Source organism: Ambystoma mexicanum, chromosome 4q (assembly GCF_040938575.1).
Source record: "Ambystoma mexicanum isolate Mex_15411 chromosome 4q, UKY_AmexF1_1, whole genome shotgun sequence".
In the NCBI taxonomy this organism is placed as follows: Eukaryota; Metazoa; Chordata; class Amphibia; order Caudata; family Ambystomatidae; genus Ambystoma; species Ambystoma mexicanum.
Genome location: NC_090928.1, coordinates 310,872,846 through 310,892,374, shown reverse-complemented (window position 1 = coordinate 310,892,374; position 19,529 = coordinate 310,872,846). Strand labels below are relative to the sequence as shown.

The 19,529-nt window shown below is 44.9% G+C and overlaps 1 protein-coding gene across 1 annotated transcript in view; it reads right to left on the bottom strand.

Moving 5' to 3' along the window:
• The window catches only part of MEMO1 (mediator of cell motility 1), a 577,616-nt gene that overhangs the window by 190,771 nt on the left and 367,316 nt on the right, over nt 1-19,529 (bottom strand). The window contains exon 6 of the mRNA XM_069607894.1: nt 15,879-16,021. Coding sequence (XP_069463995.1) covers nt 15,879-16,021 — 143 coding nt within the window. The remainder of the gene's footprint in view (nt 1-15,878; nt 16,022-19,529) is intronic.

Below are 19,529 nucleotides of genomic sequence, written 5' to 3'. Positions count from 1 at the left end.
ACTCCCAACACTTGAACGTGCGGTAAAAATCTGAAGATGGCTGCCAGAGGAGGGGCTTAGGTAGAGGGCAGTCATTGGCTAGGGGCAGTATGACCCAGAGACCAGTGATTGGTTATCAGTAGAAAGACAGTTCAGAAACGAAACTGAAACAGATTTTTTCTTTACCGAGGATTCCGAGTCTGACGACGGTGAATATTCATGAGCATGTGAATCCATGCCAGACCCCATGCTGTAAAACAGTTGATTGGCCATTCAATCTGGTAAACACGAGATAACTCGGAAGGTCAATATTACCTTGGTGACCGCTGACCTGAATGTTAGGGAATTTATGCCACATCTCAATTATTTAAATACCCTCTCTGTGGTTATAACTGGGTTTGATACTGTGCTACTAACTGTACTGCTTGTCATAAATATATATGACCCATCTGGAAAACATATCACAAATTGTTGATAAGATCTTACGTGAGTGGATGCATGAGTCAAGGGACCAGGCTTTCATGATCATGGGGGACTATAATACCAAATGCCAGGATGATGACGACAGTCACTGCGAGTACTCTATCAGTGGCCTGGCTTGTGAATGTGACTGGTCTATGTTTCAATGGATGGGGTTGTAAGATCTGACATGCACAGACAATAGTGATTCAGGAACCAATAACGCATCATTTACATGGTTTATACATTCATATATTTCCTGCATAGATTATGTTTTATATCGTGGACATTGTTTAGTATCAACCCTGAGAATGGCAAAGATGAAAAGTAACGTTCTTACGATTGAATGTTCCTCCCACGTTTTCCTCATCTTAGATAGATATCCTCTCCAGCTGCTTCGTAAAATGTTTTCAGTAGAGGGCACTGTACATCGATGCGGTCGACTATGTCCCTCAATAGCCACCATCTCGTGGTCAACGTCATTGTTGGTACATATAGCACGCTCGGCGCCCATTAGCTTCAGTTCCGTTTTTGAAGTGCTCATGCACAATTAACAGCATTAGTGTGCTCAAAGACCTTGAAAGAGCGTAAGGTGTAATGCACTGAAATTCTACTGTGGGGTAGGTTGGGAGGGGCAATGAAGAATACTTGGGAGGAACAACCAATCGAAATTATAAATTACTCACCGTAGTGACTAACGTACTCTTAGTCCTTAGTCCCCTTTCCTCCATACTGCATGGGCGTCCCCCGCGAGGTACGGGAGACAGAACCTTTTTCACCAGAAAAAAACCTTCTTCCCCTTTAAATTTAGAGGCACGCAGGGGTGCGGCCCTGGCAGCATGCGCTGCCCTGACTCCGCCCTCCGGCGTCACACCTCAGTCCCCATAAACACGTCGACAATAGATTTAACATTGCCTAATGACACCAGTTTTATTAGCAGGGAGGTTGGTGGGACGTATAGAGGAAAGGGGACTAAGAGTATTTTAGTCACTACAGTGAGTAACTAATTACTCTTACGTCCCCTCCCCTTTCCTCCATACTGCATGGGCGATTACAACCGAGTGTAGCCCCAGGGTGGAGAGGATACCCTCCTTAAGCAAACAGTTTTCTGAGAACTGCCTGTTCGAAAGCTGCGTCTGCTCTAGAGCCGGCATCCAAACAGTAGTGCTTGCAGAAAGCCGAAGGGGTGACCCATGTGGCAGCCCTGCTTATGACTTGCCAGGGGACAGGCCGCTGGAAAGCGATGGCTGTTGCCTTGGCTCTGACCACGTGGCCGTGCATGTTGGCCAGCAGTGGCTTGTGCTGTCCCTCGCAGGCTTTTTTGATGGCTGAGACCATCCAATGGGCTATAAAGGCCTTGGATGCCCGGCCCTTAACCCATCGAAAGTGACAAACAGTGCATCCGAGCTACGAAAGCCCTTCGTCCTATCCAAGTAGAATTTCAGAGCGCGTCTGACATCCAGACAGTGCAGGACCCTCTGAGCCTCGTCCTTGGGCTCGGCAAAGAACCTAGGTAGGACTATTTCCTCGTTTAGATGGAAAGCAGAGGGTATCTTTGGTGGGAATGCTGGGTGTGTCCGCAGGACCACCTTATCCTTGTGAAAAGTAGTGTATGGCTCTTAAACCACCAAAGCCTGGATCTCGCTGACTCTGTGAGCAGGGCTGTCTTAATGGTGACCAGCCTGATGTCTGGGGACGCCTTTGGCTCGAAGGGCTTGTGCGCCAAGGCACTCAACACTACATTGAGGTTCCACACAGGGTGTGGTTTTTTGATGGGCGGGTAAAGTCTGGCGAGGCCCGTGAAATGCCTCTTGACTATCTGGTTGGAAGAGAAGACCTCCTCCTCCGAGTTTCTGTAGTGTGACTGCCAAATGCATGTGGCATGTGTCCACCTGCACGCCTGAGTGTGCAAGGTGAGCTGAGAAGGAGAGCACATCGTCCAACTTGCACGTAAGGGGGTCAATCTCCTTAGAGTCTGCCTAGTGACAGACCTAGTCCACTTACTCTTGTACTGGCTCCTGGTAGCCTTGCTCCTTGCACCCTGAATGATCTCTAGGTTAGCCTGTGAGAGGCTGAGGTGCCTTAGCGTGACCTGCTCTGGCACCACGCTCCGAGGGCAAGTTTCTACAGTGCAGGGTGGATGACCCTGCCCCCCTGTTGCGCCAGAAGATGTGCTGGATCCGTCGGATGGTGAATGGGTGGCCTGTCCGAGAGGCTGAGCAGCTCCAAGAACCATGGTCTCGCCTCCCACCATGGAGCTATCAGAATGATGCTGAGGTGACCAGATTCCTTCATTTTGCAGATCACCCTATGGACCAGTAGTGTGGGCGGGAATGCATAGGCTGTCATGCCATTTCATTGAATCTGAAATGCATTGCCCAGGGAGCAGGGGACCTGCCCCTACCAGGACGCAAACTGCTGGCACTTCTTGTAGTCCCATGAGGCAAAAAGATCCACCTGCAGATGCCCCCATCTGCTGAAGATCTTCTGCAGCACCTGTTTGTTCAATTGCCACTCGTAAGTGTCCGCTCCCAGCCGCCTCCAAGTTGGACTCCCCCGTAAGGTGGACAGCCGTGAGGTAGATGATGTTCTCCGGTGCCCATTCCCTGATGCTGACGGCTATTCTGCACAGTGGAGGGGATCTGGTATCCCCCTGCCTGTTGACATAGTGCATGCTGGTGGAGTTGTCTGTCTGGATGAGGACAACCTTTCCCCCATTGACCAGAAGAAAAGCTCAGAGTGCTAGCCAGATGGCCTTCAGTTCCAGCCAGCTGATACTCCAGCCGGGTCCATACTCCATGGACGCGGAGGCTGTCCAGAGTGGCCCCCCCAGCCCGTAGTGATGGTGACCTGCGGGGCCGGCTGCCGGAAGGGCTTTCCCCTCCGCAGGTTGTAGTCCCTGGACCCCCATGTGAGGTCCTAGTGTAGAGAATGAGGAATGCGGACCAGCTCCGCTTGGGAGCCTCGCTCCTGATTCAACAAGGCTGCGAAGTGCAGTTGTAATCTCCTCATCCTGAGTCTCGTGTGGGGGATGGGCAGCAGGACCGCCGACATGAGTCCCAACAAGTATTGGTACCACCAGGCTGATGTCACCTCTCAGGTGAGGAAGTGAGCCATGGCCCTCTTGATGGCCTTGATCCTGTCCTCCGAGGGGAAAACTCTCTCGGAGCACGTGTCCCAGATGAGGCCCAGGAAAATCAGTCTCTGCGTGGGATGCAGCTGAGACTTCTTGAGGTTGAGAGAAAATCCCAGGTAGTGGAGTGTGCTCATAAGAGTGGAGGAAATGTGGTGCACCGCCTCCGGTGACGTTACCCTGACGAGCCAGTCGTCAACATACGGGTAGATGTGGTGGCTCTGGGTCCTGAGGAGTGCAGCCACTGCATATGAGTCTGTTAAACACCCAGGGAGCCGAGTTGAGGCCGAAGGGTAGCACCTTGTATTGGAAGTAGCAGCCCATGATGCCTAACCGTAGAAAGGAGCGATGCAGCTGCCAAAATCGGGATGTGAAGATAAGCGTCCTTCAGATCCAGGGAGCAGCACATCCAGTCCCCTTTGCACAATGTCTCCGCTATCAGTGCTGGCATAATCATCTTGAATTTTTTAAGAGGGAGGGAGAAGTTGAGGGTGGAAAGGTCCAACACAACCCTCAAGCCAGCCTGGGTCTTCTTCTGTATGGCGAAAATCCTGAAATGGAATCCCAATCCTCACTGGGAGGCTGGGACTTCTTCCACTTCCACCAAGTTCTCTATAAACATCTAGCCTCGGCAGCGCACTTCTCACAAGACGCCATCACTTGGATCAAATCCTTCTTGGACAATAGGAATATGAGAGTCTACTCTCCATTAGCAGCTGCCGATCGAATACCAATAACCTGTGGTGTGCCACAAGGTTCTTGTGTCTTTCCTACAACGTATAATATATTCACAAATTCATTGTTCGATGACCTAGACCATCTGGATGTCACCTACACTAACTATGCAGATGACACCCAAATCCTCATACCTCTTTCAGGGGAGTATGCCAAGGGCCTGGCTTTGGTGAATATATATGAATATACCCGATTATCCAGGCCTGGATGGCCACACACGGCCTGTGCCTCAACGACAATAAGACTGAGCTCTTAATACTCGGCACAATAACCAACCTCAACAAAGTGAGCTCAGATTATTCCTCCTTCAGCATCGATGGTAATGCCATTAAAGTAGCAAAAGAAGTAAAAACCTTAGGTTTTTACCTCGACTCTGCCTTCATTTTCAACAAACAAGTCAACTCTATGGCTTCCTCTACAGCTTACACCTGTAAATTGATCAGGGCCTGCAAACCATTTCTGTCCAAAGAAGGTTGCACAATCCTAGCCAGAGCACTTATCCTATCCAAGTTGGATTATTGTAATGCTCTATACCTGGGGCAAACAAATACATCTCCAACAAAATCCAAATTTTGCAAAACAATGCTCTTAGAGCAGCTCAAGGGATACCAAAGAGAGAACACATTTCGCACCTCAGGAGACAGAACAAATGGCTTTCCACTAAGGATAAAATTCTGCTTAAAACGTTATCACTAACGCATAAATGCCTTAACCAAGCAGCCCCCCCCATTTATCTCTCTGAGACAATTGCTAAAAAATTCACTTCACGTCCTACTAGGGCAGCCAACTCAGCATGTCTGCTTGTGCCCAGATTCAAGCTAAAAAAAAGCAGGGGGAAGTAGCTTCCCTGTTTTGGCAGCGCAAGCATCGAACACCTTACCTCCTTCATTGAGAGCCAACCAACCTTTCTTCATGTTCAGGCGTAATACGATTAAGTGGCTGGGTATGAATGAATTAAATGGCTAGCCCAACTCCTGTTCATACGAGAATATCTGACTACTCTGACTTTCATAAGCAACCTCTTCCCTACTAATCTTTCCTATTCTGCTTCTGTACTGTTGTTTATTGTCTTCAACTTTTCTGTATATTTCATCGTATCTATTGTATTTTTTTATCTACTGTAACTTAGCTGCAAGTATACTTGTAACACCTTGTGTGAAAGGCGCCCAGATACCTTCGGGTCAGGTGTGCCATACAAATAAATAAACAAACAAACACTACCTGGCTCTTGACAAGCGACCGAATCTCCGCCAACAGAGTTGCTGTCCCAATCTGTGGGAGAGGAGGGGAGGAGAGGAAGGGGTCCGTAGGATACTACAGAAAGAATCCAGGGGTCCACGAAATATTGACGCCAGAACTGTGCATGAAGGTCAAGCCTGCCCCCCACCGGAGACAAGTGGACCCGGAGGGGCAGGCCATGCCTGCTTTCCCCTCGTAGGCTGTTGTGGAGGAGGGGGACTGGAAAAAGCCCTTACTCTCCCCCCTCTTTTGCTGTTTGCGCCGGTGTCGACTCGGCAAACGGTCAGGCTGCCTGGACCTCCGCTATTGGAAGCGCAGAACTATCCAAACGTCCGCCATTTGTCAGAGCGTTGATGTGACTGGGTGTATGCTTGGGCGTGGCCTTCATAAGGATAAAGACTATCTAGCTCCTCGTCAGTGGTGGAGTGAAAGAGGTCGCCACCCTAGAACGGAAGGTCCAATATGTGATCCTGGACGTCCGGATTGAATTTAGAAGCCCAGAGCCAGGCCGTCCTTCCCCTGTCTGTGGCGATGCATATGGCCTAGCCAGAGGTGTCGATGTGGGCCACGGTGGACTCCATGATGTCTTCCGCCACCATTTTAGCCTCTGCCAGTTCCGTCTTGAAACGTGACTGGCTCTGCACAGGAAGTTCTGGAAGGAAGTCGGCTATTTCCCACCAGAGCCCAGTATGGCAGCCGTGTTGGCCTGACGAAGATGCAGAGAAGCGTTGGAATAAAGCTTCTTACTGTACGCCTCCAAGATCTTCTCCTTGCCTGGCAGCGCAGAGGACGAGGTATCTGTTTTTTTTGGCTGATGTTGGAAGTTCTACTTTTAAATTACTTTAGATATCTAGAGGTATCGACATTTTGAAAAAATTGATTTTACTGGAAGATTAAATCAAATTTTGCACTTCAACTGCTCTTAAATCATTTTCTAATTTTCTAGCCAATTACCAGAGCCTGTAACAAAATAGAAGAAATTATTATTTTTTTTTTTTTTTTTTTTAGAGAACATGAAAAACAAACTGCAAAAAGAAACTTCTAAACAATTAGAGATAGCAAATTATTTTAAGGATCTGCTTTATTCAGTTTTTATGGTGAACAAAAACAGTCTTTAGAACATATTTGATAGGATCATTCTGAAAGGAGTACTGGATAAAATTCTGATTAATAAATTGTAGAAGTGGCCATCTTGGAATAATGACGTCAGACAGGCCCTCTGCCACAAATTCAGACGAAACACCTGGGGTAATGCACGTTTATATGCTTAATTTGCAATGCTGGTATTCATAACTTTCCTTCATTCAAAATCCCACGGAATTACATATGCCCCTCAAAACTACTTTTTGCGCTTGATAAACAATAAATATAAACATATATGAGGGAAGACTGGTTTAAATGTAGTTCCTCCAACTGTTGGGGCACCATCACTTCCTACGCACCCTACTTGTCTTCATTGCCTCAAGTTTTGTTTGAACGTTCAATGTTACTCCAAGAAAGTTAAGAATCATGGTATATTATAGTAGGCCAATCTGATAGTTTTAGACAGACTTTGTAGTTTAGAGTTCGTTTTACACTTTGCCGCAGTTATGAAGTATACTACCATTCAAGTAGTGTTCAACTCCAAGCTTTATATTTTGAGTTATATCTATGTCGCTTTCCCTAGCTTTTAAATTCTTTTCTGGAGGGCTTTTCAGAATGCCACGCATTGCCTAGTTTTTAGGCTGAAGAAACGTGATCCACTTTTCCCATTGCACTATGCACACAATTGGCTCCAGATTCACAGCCGTATAGTCCAAGATTAGTTAAAACGTCTTCAAGCAACTTCATCTTGCTCCCTCACACTTAGCAGATAAACTCTAACCCTAATGCCAAAGAAAACTCTGTGATCTGAGACCCCCGTCCCTTAGCAACACTGCAGGCTTAATATAAAACCAGAGGCAATAGGAAGTTCTCGGTCTAGGTCCCTAGGCTTTGGATCACCATCTCCCTGGAGATTCGGACTTGCCTCAATCCTTTGACCTTTAGGAAAACACTGAAAACCTTCCTGTTCCAGATGATCCCCCCTGGATGGTCCGCCTTCATCTGTTTTGCTTCTCTTGAGTTTTCTGGTGCCTTGTTGCACTTTTATTTTTATTCCACCTTGCATGTGATATTAAACCCTCAATCAAACCTAATGTTATATATTGCCATGATGAGTGCACCCATACACACCCCAAAACAGACACTTGCTCATGACCACAAATGAAAATGTAAAAGAACAATATCCATTCTCCACATACCAAAACACATTCACACACAAGCCTACATAGCCACTGACACTCATCGCTCACTCTCAAATACTGTAAGTTTTGTGCATTAATGAACTGAGAAGAACTGGGCAATGCATTGGAGGCATCACTGGGGTGCAGAGAGGGGTAGTTGTGCATATGGACTAGTCTATGGGATGCAATTGCAATGGAGGTCTGGTACAGTTGCGGAACAGCATGCAATCCATTCAACTCTATAGTATCTAGGTGGAATCTGTCACTAGCGCAATGGTAGCACTCCAAAAAGTGGCTCCCAAGAAAAATTGGTGGTAGGAAGTGAACACACAAACACACACACAACTTAAAGGGAATGGGCTGGGAAAGTTGTTAATAACTTTTGAAATCCAAACAATCCTGCCACTTTCTATTTACAAAATGTTAGCAAGTATAACATTTTACAATGAACGCACATTTAAACATAATTCTGAGCAGACAGCCAAGCTAAGTAAATAAGTCTAACTTTCTGAAAGTTTCACATATATATCCATTTTAAACAATGCTAGAATGTTTTTTCAACAAGTGAGAGACCATGTTTTGTAGCATTCTTGAGAAAAAGTTGAAACAAAGTTTGTTTGACAGTTAATAAAATACATTTCCAGTTTTCCCAACTAACAGAGGGAGATAAAAATCAATGAAGCAAAACAGCATAAGCGTCACCAGCCAGCCAGCCAGTCAGTCTGTCTGTCTCTGTCCGGGTTTTGCATATCCCACTCATTGACATATTTATAAATATTTGACTGAGGATATTAGCCGATCTGTGGAAGGACTTTTGAGCAACCCTGTTTTATTATTATAAGATAAATTATAGACTCCCTATAGTTATTATTAATGGCCAAAAACACTGGCACTCATTTGATTGTCCTTGGATGATGGCTTTGGTTTCAATGGAGCCTGATGTCCCATTCGGCCACTCACAAACCTTAGCGATGCCAAAAAGACATTGAGTTGACACATTGCATAACTTCGCAATACATTATGTGCTACTTCATTGTATTAGAAACAGAGCACACGCTGAGATACCTATAACATGGGAGGAAAAAGCATAGTTTGTCTCGACATATTTCTGGTAAACATGTAATCATTGTGGAAAGTCTGACGGCTAGCAGTCGAGCCAAGTGCTCTCCTCCGAGATGAGGCTAGCCTGTGTTATATCCGCCCTACGTCCCGCAGCGCGGTGACGTAGGGCAGCTCAATAAAAGCCCCGCCCCCTGGAGTGGGAGGCAGTTCCGGGCGAATGCAGACCAGCGTGTGCGTGTGTTTTGTTCAGCGCTCTTGCGCACGCTGCGCTCAAGGCCGCGCGGCCTCCTGGACCGGAGCCAGCCCCTCGCGCTAGGCCTCCGGGGGAACAGCATTTAACAGCCTGCACTTTGCAGGTTCGAACCATGGCAGGGCCGACTAAACCCTTAAACCTTTCGGGGATGAAAAAATGTAAACCGTTATCCTCAAATAACAGCTATCATATTACTTTGAAGTATGTGGAATCCGTCAAGAAACGTTATATAAAAATAATTTGTGTGAAAAGGTGACAGGTTGCAAGCACGCACCTAAATGGTAAATGGCAAAAGACACAAGTGAAAGCATTTGTTTTATAGGAACAGTTTTCTCAAACACTGAACACATCATAGGTAAACTAACCAAAGTGAAGGGCAAGGCTCCTGGTCTGAAGGGACATATGTCATCCAGAAAGCACTGTGATGAATCTGGACTATTTGTCCCTTCTCCTCAGTGGGGAGCCACCCCCTTTGAGGCTAGGGAGGTGAGCCCGCTCAGCAAGACCATCCCTAGGAGTCTGGGCAAGTGAGACCTCACTGGGAGAAACTCCACCCTTGGGGGATAAGGGCTCCCGTCCCTGCAAGGAATTCCCTAAGCACTCCACCATTGTGCCATATATGGGACTAACAGAAATGAAGACTATTGCAAGAGCCAAAGACTTTGCGGAAGGTAAAACGGAAATAACATGTTATGTACAAGAAGAAGGGAATGTCTCTAAGAGGAGACACACAAATGATGGAGTTGAGGAGAGCACACAGAGCCAAGGCGCAGTGCAAATAGAGAAAGAAAAGCTTACGCAGGGGAAGCTCCCTTACGAGATTACGCCTGGAGAAGGCAGAACCAGAGAGCAGCGGAGAGGGTGACTTTCCAAAGGAGTCCTGAGCAACATAGTGAAGTGGGATTGCTGCGGCATTCCCAAGAAGCGAGAACCGGTTGAGAAATGAAACAGTACACCAGTGATGGCATAACCACAATGAATCCGTGCTTGGCAGACCGCATGTCTAATGACACTGAAACCATTCAGGTTAGTAGCGTGAGAGATGCCCTGCGACCCGCAGTCATTCACGGTTGCCACGAGAAAGCAGACCAAGTGCGAGACACTGCCAAGGAGAAGCACAATAAACAGAGACTAAGAAGAGAACACGAGCAAAGTACCAAGCCTGAAAGCATCCCCCACAAAACACCAAAGTAACGGAGGGCATGTGCTACCGGGAGGCCACCGGGGCATCATTATCGAACAAGAGAAACTCATTCCAGTGAAATTGATGAAGTAACAAATTGAGAACTATTAAAATGGAACTCTGTTAACGCAATCGGGAGAACAACAAATAAGGGCCAAAGAAGTTGTTGAGGAGTGGGCAAGAAGAGAAACTTGTCCAAAAGAAATATACAAGGCATTACAGCTAGAAGTCCTAAAATAGAAGTGGACAGACTGGTCCCAAGAGTTACGAATCAGGCTGAGAAAACAAGTGTTCAGAATGAGATAAAACCCCAGAAAAGGGGGGAAGGAGTAAAGACATTAAGGAGAAGTCTAGGATCACCAGAGATAAAAGAATATTTACACCTGAATCAAAGAGTAATAATGAATGGCATCAAGTCTTGTGGAATACTTGCCCCAAGAAGGGAGAGCAAGCTTAAGTACATTGTAAAGGAACTGTGGTCAATAATGTGGAACAAGGCTATTTGAAGGGATATCCAAGAAGAGAACTATTGAGTGAATAGAGTCATTGGCATACCAGAATAGGGGAAAGGTTCTTCCAATCTAAATTACGTTAATTAACTAAGTAGTAGGGTCGGGTAGGATTAGTTTTTGGACAGAGGAAACTTTTCAGTCCTGACTTTCTGAAGACTGACGAGCACCTTTAGTTATTTATATAGGTAGGAAAACCCCTCTAGCAATAGGGAAAGTTTGGCATTAGGTTTATTCAAATAATAAACCTCATAATTCACAATGTCCTCCAAGTGTCTGCCTCCTTCTTCCGACCTATCAGACTCCCCTCTTGGGGACAAGGACACCCATTCCAGAAAGGAGCTCCCGTTCCAGAAAGCCTTATCCTCTTACATGGGAATCTGAAAAGACTTTTGTTACTTCTGTTTTTACTCCACCAAATAAGTGATGTTTCTTCCATCTCTTTGGCTTCAAGTAATGCATGGCCTCGCCTGAACGTCACAGTCAAAGAAGAACACACCCATTTTGTTTGTCAAACCGTATATAAAACCACAAAGAACTTTGAATGGGGAGGGCAGAACTATACGCAGAGGAGAGCCTGTCCTGGAGAGAAGTCCTGGAGGGACAAAGCCACACTGGATAGTGGAGCCAGCGGTAGTGCAGAGAGCAAACAAGTCACTAGCAAGACACCAGAAGGTAGGCACCCTGACCAGCTAATAGACCTGGGTCAAGAAGAAGGAGCGGACTGTAAAGCAACCGACGGTAAAACAACTGATGCAGAGACCAGAGTGCAGCATATCGACCAAATCCCTGAGCTCTGCACGAGAAGTGCGCTGGCTACCGAACTGAGCAGCGGGAGGGAAACGAACGCTCTCAAAGAAAGAACACAGTGGAGAGTGGTGAACAGTGTGGACCGAGGCTGGGAAGTCCACATGGGTTATGGGAGCCAGATAAACTGGAATAGAGACAAAGCAAGAGTATCCAAGGGCCAGATGGCTTTGGGGGAGGCTTGGGAAAAGAAAAGACAAGACGCCAGGCTGGAGACGCCGCAAGTATTACAGGATCCCGGAAAATCCGAACAGGCAGACGCTGTGCTGAGGCCCTGCTAAAAAATGCCTGACGGAGTGCCAGAGAACTTTGAGGAGTCCTGGAAACAAGATACAAGGATGGGATAGCCACAAGGCTAAACCTGAATAGAGATAAAGCAAGCCTAGCCGAGGGCCAGGGGGCTTTGGAAAGCCATGGAAAACCGAAATAATTAGCTATTTCAGGCTTGGAAAGCCGCAAAGGTAATGGGAGCCACATAAACCTGAACAGGCAAACACACTACCGAAGTGGAGCTAAAAGAAGCATGCCGTCTTGGGGAGTCCATGAAACCTGAAATATAAAGCAAAGCGAGAGAGAGAGAGAGAGAGAGAGAGAGAGAGAGAGGGAGAGGGAGAGGGAGAGGGAGAGGGAGAGGGAGAGGGAGAGGGAGAGGGAGAGGGAGAGGGAGAGGGAGAGGGAGAGAGAGAGAGAGAGAGAGAGAGAGAAAAAGAGAGAGAGAAAGAGAAAAAGAGAGAGAGAAAGAGAGAACGAGAAAGATATATATATATATATATATATATATATATCCTGGAGGGTTTAAGTGTTTGAAAACAAGACAAGGACACAGTCAAGCACCAAATAGGAAATGGTGGAGTTATGTAAAGAAAACCTTGTCTCGTCTGAGGAAAAGTATACTGCATGAAGTATATGTAAAGACTTGAAATTGGGCATACAGAACCGGCAGAGAGGCTGAAGGCTGTACTGCAAGAAATTGATGGGCTTTGCCAGAAATACTGTCCGCTTGGAAGAGAGATCCAAGTGTTGGCCCAGTCAGAAGTCAAACACAGAGGCTATTGCTCTGGCCTCCTTTTGTTAAGTTTTCTTAAGTGGTAGGGCAGTTAGCTGAATAGTATTTTGGACTAAGGACTATTTCTTTTGGGACATTTGACGAGCACCATTATTTTTAGTTTTTTAGGTAGGAATCTTCCCTCAAAGCGGTAGGGCTAGATGGGCGTTTTCTTTTTATTTAACTGAAACACCTTTAGCATGGCACATGTTAGTCCGAGTCCTCCTTCTGGTTCCCCACAGCACCCAAAACAAATACCTTGGCAAAATGAAGAGGTTCCAAAACTGTAAATTGACACCATGTCATTGGGGTCACCTTCAAGTTATGTGCCAGAAAAAACATTTCCAGCATGCCAAGTATGCTAAAAATAAAATCAGAAACGGAGAAAGGTGATAATTCAGACATGAAGTTGGTGCTATAAAAGTATACTCCTTTCTAGATTTGTTTTCATAAAAAGCAAGCATGGACCTTGCCTGCAGGTCTAGTGGGATTCTAAAGATATGGCGAGCCTGGTACTGCAGTCTAAGTGCTTCAGAGCAGCACAACATTAGAAGCAACGCAAAACAAACACAAACACACACACACCTCATTTAGAGCAACACATCTAGAGAGGAATTATTTTTCTGTATACACAGCTCACACCATTAAAATGTTGAACAGAGGGGCGGGTCATTTCAGTAAGAACTAAGGACATGCCACACTTGGTGTAAAAGTCATTAAAACGGATGTTTTTTGGTATTAGCATAATTGATCCAAAACAGTTGATCGAATATTTATTGTGGGTAAAGGTATATATTAGGTTGAGGGGAAGTTGGGGGGTGGGGGGGTGTGGGGGTACTCCCCCTGCATTTTAAACCGAAAAAAAAGGTCACAAATTCGATGAAATGTGATTAGGTCAAATATTTTAGGTCAAATAGCCAACTTGTTTTTCGAGGGGAAACACATAAGACAGCCAACGACACGCCCAAAACGGGAGCTGTGCCCCGAGATGGGGACAATTAGAAGATTATTGCCCCTTTAACAAGAACAATAAATCCTTACCTTCACCTACTCTGCTGGCAGGAAGACAAACCAAAAAGAGCAGCACGGAATATAGAATCCCAACATATTCGCTCTCTGCAGTGCTGAAATTAAGCTGGGTTATTACAGATAAGCAAACTGGCATAACTGGACACCCCAGATTCCGATTAGCTGTCGCCAAGGTTCAAGGATGAACCTTTGAGCACAGAAGAGCTCCACCTGGTCTTTGTTTTGCATTTAGGCGCCAATGTCCCTCCTTGAAATGGAGGGAGTGGGCAGTGACTACAAAGATTCCTTAGGGAATTCAGGATGAACATATACGCCTTTAGCACTTAAGGGGAAGTGTGAATGGTGGGTGATTAGGAAGGGGAGGGGTGCAGAAAGCTGCATGCTGTGGGGAAAGACAAATAGAAGCATTTTATTTCAATGTGTTTCTTTCAGTCTGGATAGTACATTTAAAACCCATTACACGTTTTAAAAGCCTATTGCTTGACTGTCATGACTTCACTCCATGTCTGCCCCCATACCTTTGACCCAACCTCCGCCCAGCCTCCCACCCTTGTGGAATCACAGAGTATTTTTCCCCCCATTTCCAGCATAGTCTCTGTTTTTACAAAGAGAGTGTAAGAGGGTAACTGAGGGGGAAAAGTCGGCTAAAAATCCAGACAACAGTGATTTGTGTCGTAGAAGCTATAAACAATCCACCGATTTTACTTTGTGCGTGACATGTGCGAGACCGAAATTCGAAGACAAAGACCAGGGCTAGCTAAACACTCAACACCCCCACAGCAGTGACTAGTCACACCAAGTCACTATTGACTGTCAGGATAGTAGAAGGCAGGCTTTAAACTACTGATGATGCTGAATGCACTTTTGACAATCAGCCACTCCAGTGTTTTCATAATGCTTAAAGACTATTTTTAATAACTGTAGTAAGTTAGCACCTATGGGCGGCTTTTCATGAGCAAAGAAAAAAAATCACTTTTTTGTATGCCGTATATCAACTGTCCATATCTGAAGCACCGCTATAGGGGGATCATTTTCTGATAAACTGATCCCAACAACCAGATCACTCTAAGGTGCTGTTGATTGGCAAATTTGACAGGTTCGGGACAGCCTGATTAAATGAGTTGCTGGGGTGTCTGAGCTCAGTATGCCATTTCCAAACGTGACTGTATTGTCTCCCGCTTATTGTTAATGCAAGGCAAAACGTATGTGTATTTTACTTCAAGAACTAAAATAATGACCTGCACTGGAGACATGACTTGGAAACTACACAAATCACAAGATAAACTATCTTGGCCATATATTTTTAAAATGGAAATAGCAGAAGCCTGGCAATAGGAGAATGACTGTAGCTGCATCTCTCCCCTCCCCCATCAAATAAAGTTCAGCATAAAGGTACCTATATAATTGATTTGAGCCTAAAATAGCTCATCTGATATTTACTACTGTATATCAAGGTTGGAAACCCTCCACACACAGACTTGATGATTGGTATTCATGATGTGAATAACTTCATGCTATTAGATTAAGCTGCAGTTTTCCTTGTTTGCCTGTATGCTTTTATTTTATTTCCCTTTCATCTTTTTTAATTTCGTTACCTTCAGCACTGGTTCTGTATATTCCGCAATCTCACTTGGATACGGTTATGTTAAACTAAGATTATGTGCATTTTTACTTTTGGAATCTTGAAAACTTTACTTTACTTTTGGAATTATTGAAAAGAAAGAAGGAAGAGTTCAAGAGTGGTGGCTTGTTGATGCTTTTTTGTTATGACATGTTGATCAGACTTTAGAGAAGCAAATTGTGCTACTTTTACTATATGAGCATTGAGGTTTAACTATACTTTAGAACCACAGTTTTTACACAACTCTGAAAAAGATTTAAAGACAAAAATATATTGCAATATAATGCACAACGCCATACTTGTTTCGTAATCAGGCATACCTTTAGCAAAGTAAATGTGACCCATTCTGCAATCAAAGGATTATTAATGCCAACAAATCAAAGCAGTATTTAATGAAGCCCCACAAAGGAACCATGATCTGTAATGATCCCAGTTGTGTGCACCTTGGCCTTCATTGACTGGAAAGAATTCACCATTTACGCAGGTTTCCTAACTATTGTTTTGCTTAAAGATGCAACCATTCAAAAATGTAAAACTATACCTCAATCAAAGTGACTTACCCCAATGGCAGAAATCAGAAGATATCACAAAGAGGTTACTTGGATCTGCTAGATATTTACTGAAGAGCTTTCCAAATTCCTGTTCCTTTGACTCACTCAGTGCACCAACCAGTACAGGAACAATTGTAAACTCATCCTTATGGCTTAAAAATGAGAAAGAAAAACATATGTAGCTATCCATTAAAAAAACATAATACTCTTAACACCTGGAATTAGACCAATGTTCACAATGACAAAATGTGGGAAGAATGGGAATTCAGATCACAAATAGTTGGTAATGGCTCAGATCAATATCTGCTCACTCGACAAAAAAAATAAAATAAAAAAAAACCTTTGTACCATACTTATTATGGTGGGAATTGCTGTGTGATGCGTCATGATTCCTCCATGTGGCTTTGTACAAGATCAACAAACATACTTGACATGGATCCATCATGTACATCTTACAGAAAAAGCTATACAATTCTACCATGCAGTCCAAATGTAAGATTAGTTACTGGTTTGTGCAGGCTGTAAAGTATTCCATTCAGGAACCAGAAAATGTCACAATAAAACTGAAAGAGAGTGAAATTCCAGGAGTTCAAAAAACTGTCAGTAATTCCCTTTTAAGTCATGCAGTTAAAAGGTGTTGCAGTAGTGTAATGTCTTTCCAATAAGTCACCTTTGAACACAGAGGTTACAAAGTGCAGCGCTAAAGACAATTTCATTTTGGTGTACAACACTAGCATTAAGAAAGTTTTAACAATACTTCCCATTATGATTATTCAGGTGCAAGCTCACGATGTGTTCATGGAAATAAATATTTAAAACACATTTCCCCATATTGTCCATCTATGCTTACAGGTGTGTTTATGTGCCCAATCCTTTTTAGAAATTAATAGACCATGTGAAATGATGCCCCAGATTTCTAATAATCATATTGCTAGTGAAAGACTAGAACGTCAGACAACTTTACAATGGGGTTTCCCCAATCGAACCAACAGTAACATAGAGAGAGAGAGGGTGAAAGAGAGGGAGAGAGGGCAAGTGGAACAGGCAGTGGCAATGTAAGCTAGTCTGTAAAAGGCCAGTGGCAGGAGTGCAGAGTTGCAGCATTGCAAGCCATACTCCCTCCTTCTGCCAACTAACCAACTTCTAAGATCTTCTACCCCACTAAACTACACTACGCACATAAACCTCCCCAAGTAACGGCCACCACATGCCTAGCCTTAGCACATCAACACTAAGCGAACCACGACAATGCTCTCCTCTTTAGCCATATCACAAGGACACACACCAGAAGCTAACTGGACTCTAAGCACAGTAATTTAACTGGTCTTGGGAAAACCCTACGACCAAGTTTCACTGGCAATAGAATGCAGACTAACTCATAGGAACTTGGTACTTCCAACCTGTGTCCATCAACAGCAAAGCTTTTGCCCCTAACTCTCCAAATGTCCCACTAATGACACTGCCCCCTCTAGCCAAAAGAGCCACAAAGAGTGAGGCCACTAACAGTGGAAGAAGGGTTCTATACACGACCACTTATACGACACATAACAAGCTCGTCAGGGTGCTAAGGGCAATTCAAACACACGGGTCATGGCTACAATGCAAACCATGGAGTCAGTGTGCAAACAAAAAAGAACAGATGCCATTAGAAAGAATGAGGGGCTGGTGTGGTGGGTGGCAGCGGTTTGGCGTGCAGTTACTCGGGTGCAAAGAGTGCTAAGTGGGAAAGGATGGTCTCCTAAAACGTAAGAGGTAGGGAAAGGGACGATGCAAGCAAAGGGAGGGCAGACAGGAGAGTGGGGGAGATCAGAGGGAGAGATGAGAGGGCATGGGCAATGGGAGCAGGTGGGCAAGGGCAGAGACAAACAGATGAAGGCATGCTGGTAGCTAAGTGACTGGACTTTCATCAATAGTTCCAGCCCATAATCTATGTGTGCTGATTGGCTGGCTGCCATCTCCTGGGTGCTAATAAAGGAGTTGTATGGTGATGTGGCCTAACTAGATTACACCCAAAATTAATTTTGGCGTAGATAAAGTCTGTGACAAATCCAGACAAATATCAGCTAGAATCACATTTTATTGCTTCTGTCTTCGTAGTCTACCATTATTGTAGTTTTGTTAGGATGCTTGCATGTTTTTATCTTCCTCTACGATAATTTAGTATTTATTATTTGGTCAGTAGTAGAAAACTGTTCCTTAGCAGCTTATAAAAATATAGAAGACAAAGGGCTGAGCAAGGCTGCTAAGTTGAATGTCTGAGGGTATGGGTGAAGTGTTGTCCCTTTGTTCTGTGACAACTTGAGCAATGGGCACGGTAGTTTCATGGGATGACAAAGATATCATTTGTAAGTGTGAAAACCATGTTTGGCGTGCCCGCATAGGAGCTATTAGGATTAGTGTTACTTGTTCCTGGTATTGCTTGTGGACTCTTCTGTTGAGAAGAGGTGTCGGGGCACAAGGGGGAAAGTGTACAAAATTTCCCTGACCCGTTCAATAACAACGCATTCCCATTGGACTTTGGGGAAATTTGGATGAATAGTCTTGGCATTGAGTGTTCTCTTGTGTAGCAAAGAGGTCTATATCTGAGAAACCCCAGTTTGAGAAGACGTCGTGTAGCATGTCTGCGTTTAATTGCCACTCGTGTTTTGAGGTCTGCACCGCACCTCTACTTGTTATGTCTTCCAGAGAATGGAGACCCCCTGTGCTAGGAGAAACATGTGTTTTAGCGCCCACAGCCAAATGTTCAGGGCTAGTTTGGATAGCCCTGGAGAATGCGCCACCTCCAAGTCTATGGATAACATGGCTGTATCACTGTCGGTTAGAAGGAGGACTTTCGATTGTACTAGCTGTTTGAAAGCTTGAAGTGCTTTGAAGACTGCTAGCAGTTCCAGAAGGTTTATGTGTTTTCTGGTTAAAGCTTGTGTCCACACCCTGTGCTCAGTGTGGTGAAGAAGGTGTGCTCCCCAACCTGTTAGGGATGCGTCTGTAGTGAGTGGCTTTGATAGCTTGTGTGTTGAAAGGTCACTTTTGGACCACCAGTGAAGTGATAAAACCAGAGGTTGCAAAACCACCACTAGATTGTCCCAGAGACTTCTTGCTTGCAGCCATTGTTTCACCAGCCACTCTTGCATAGGATGCATGCGCAACCGGGTATGTGGCACTAGGTAAATGCAGGAAGCCATCATTCCTAGAAGGTGCATGGCCTTTCTCACAGTTACCCGACGACCAGCTATGTATTGAGGGATTTGAAATAGCATGTCTTGTACCCTCTCGTTGGAGGGGAAGAATAAGCATATGTGTGTTCGAATTAGGGCTCCTGGAAATGTTTTTTAACCTGGCTGGGCACTAGACTTCCTTTTTCTCGTTGATGGAGAAGCCCCAATAAAACAGTAGGTTGACTGTTGAGTGTTTTGTTGACACATTTGATGTGCGTCGCCTGTAATTATCCAGTCGTCTAGTTATGAGTACACTGGAATGGACTGCCTTTGTAAGTGTGCGGCAACTATTGGTAGGACATTTGTAAACATTTGTGGAGCTGAGCCAATACTGAATGGTAGCACTTTGAACTGGTAGTGCTCGTCTCCCACTTTGAATCTTAGGTATTTTCTGAGCACTGGCAACATTGAAATATGTAAGTATGCATCTTTCATGCCCAATGTT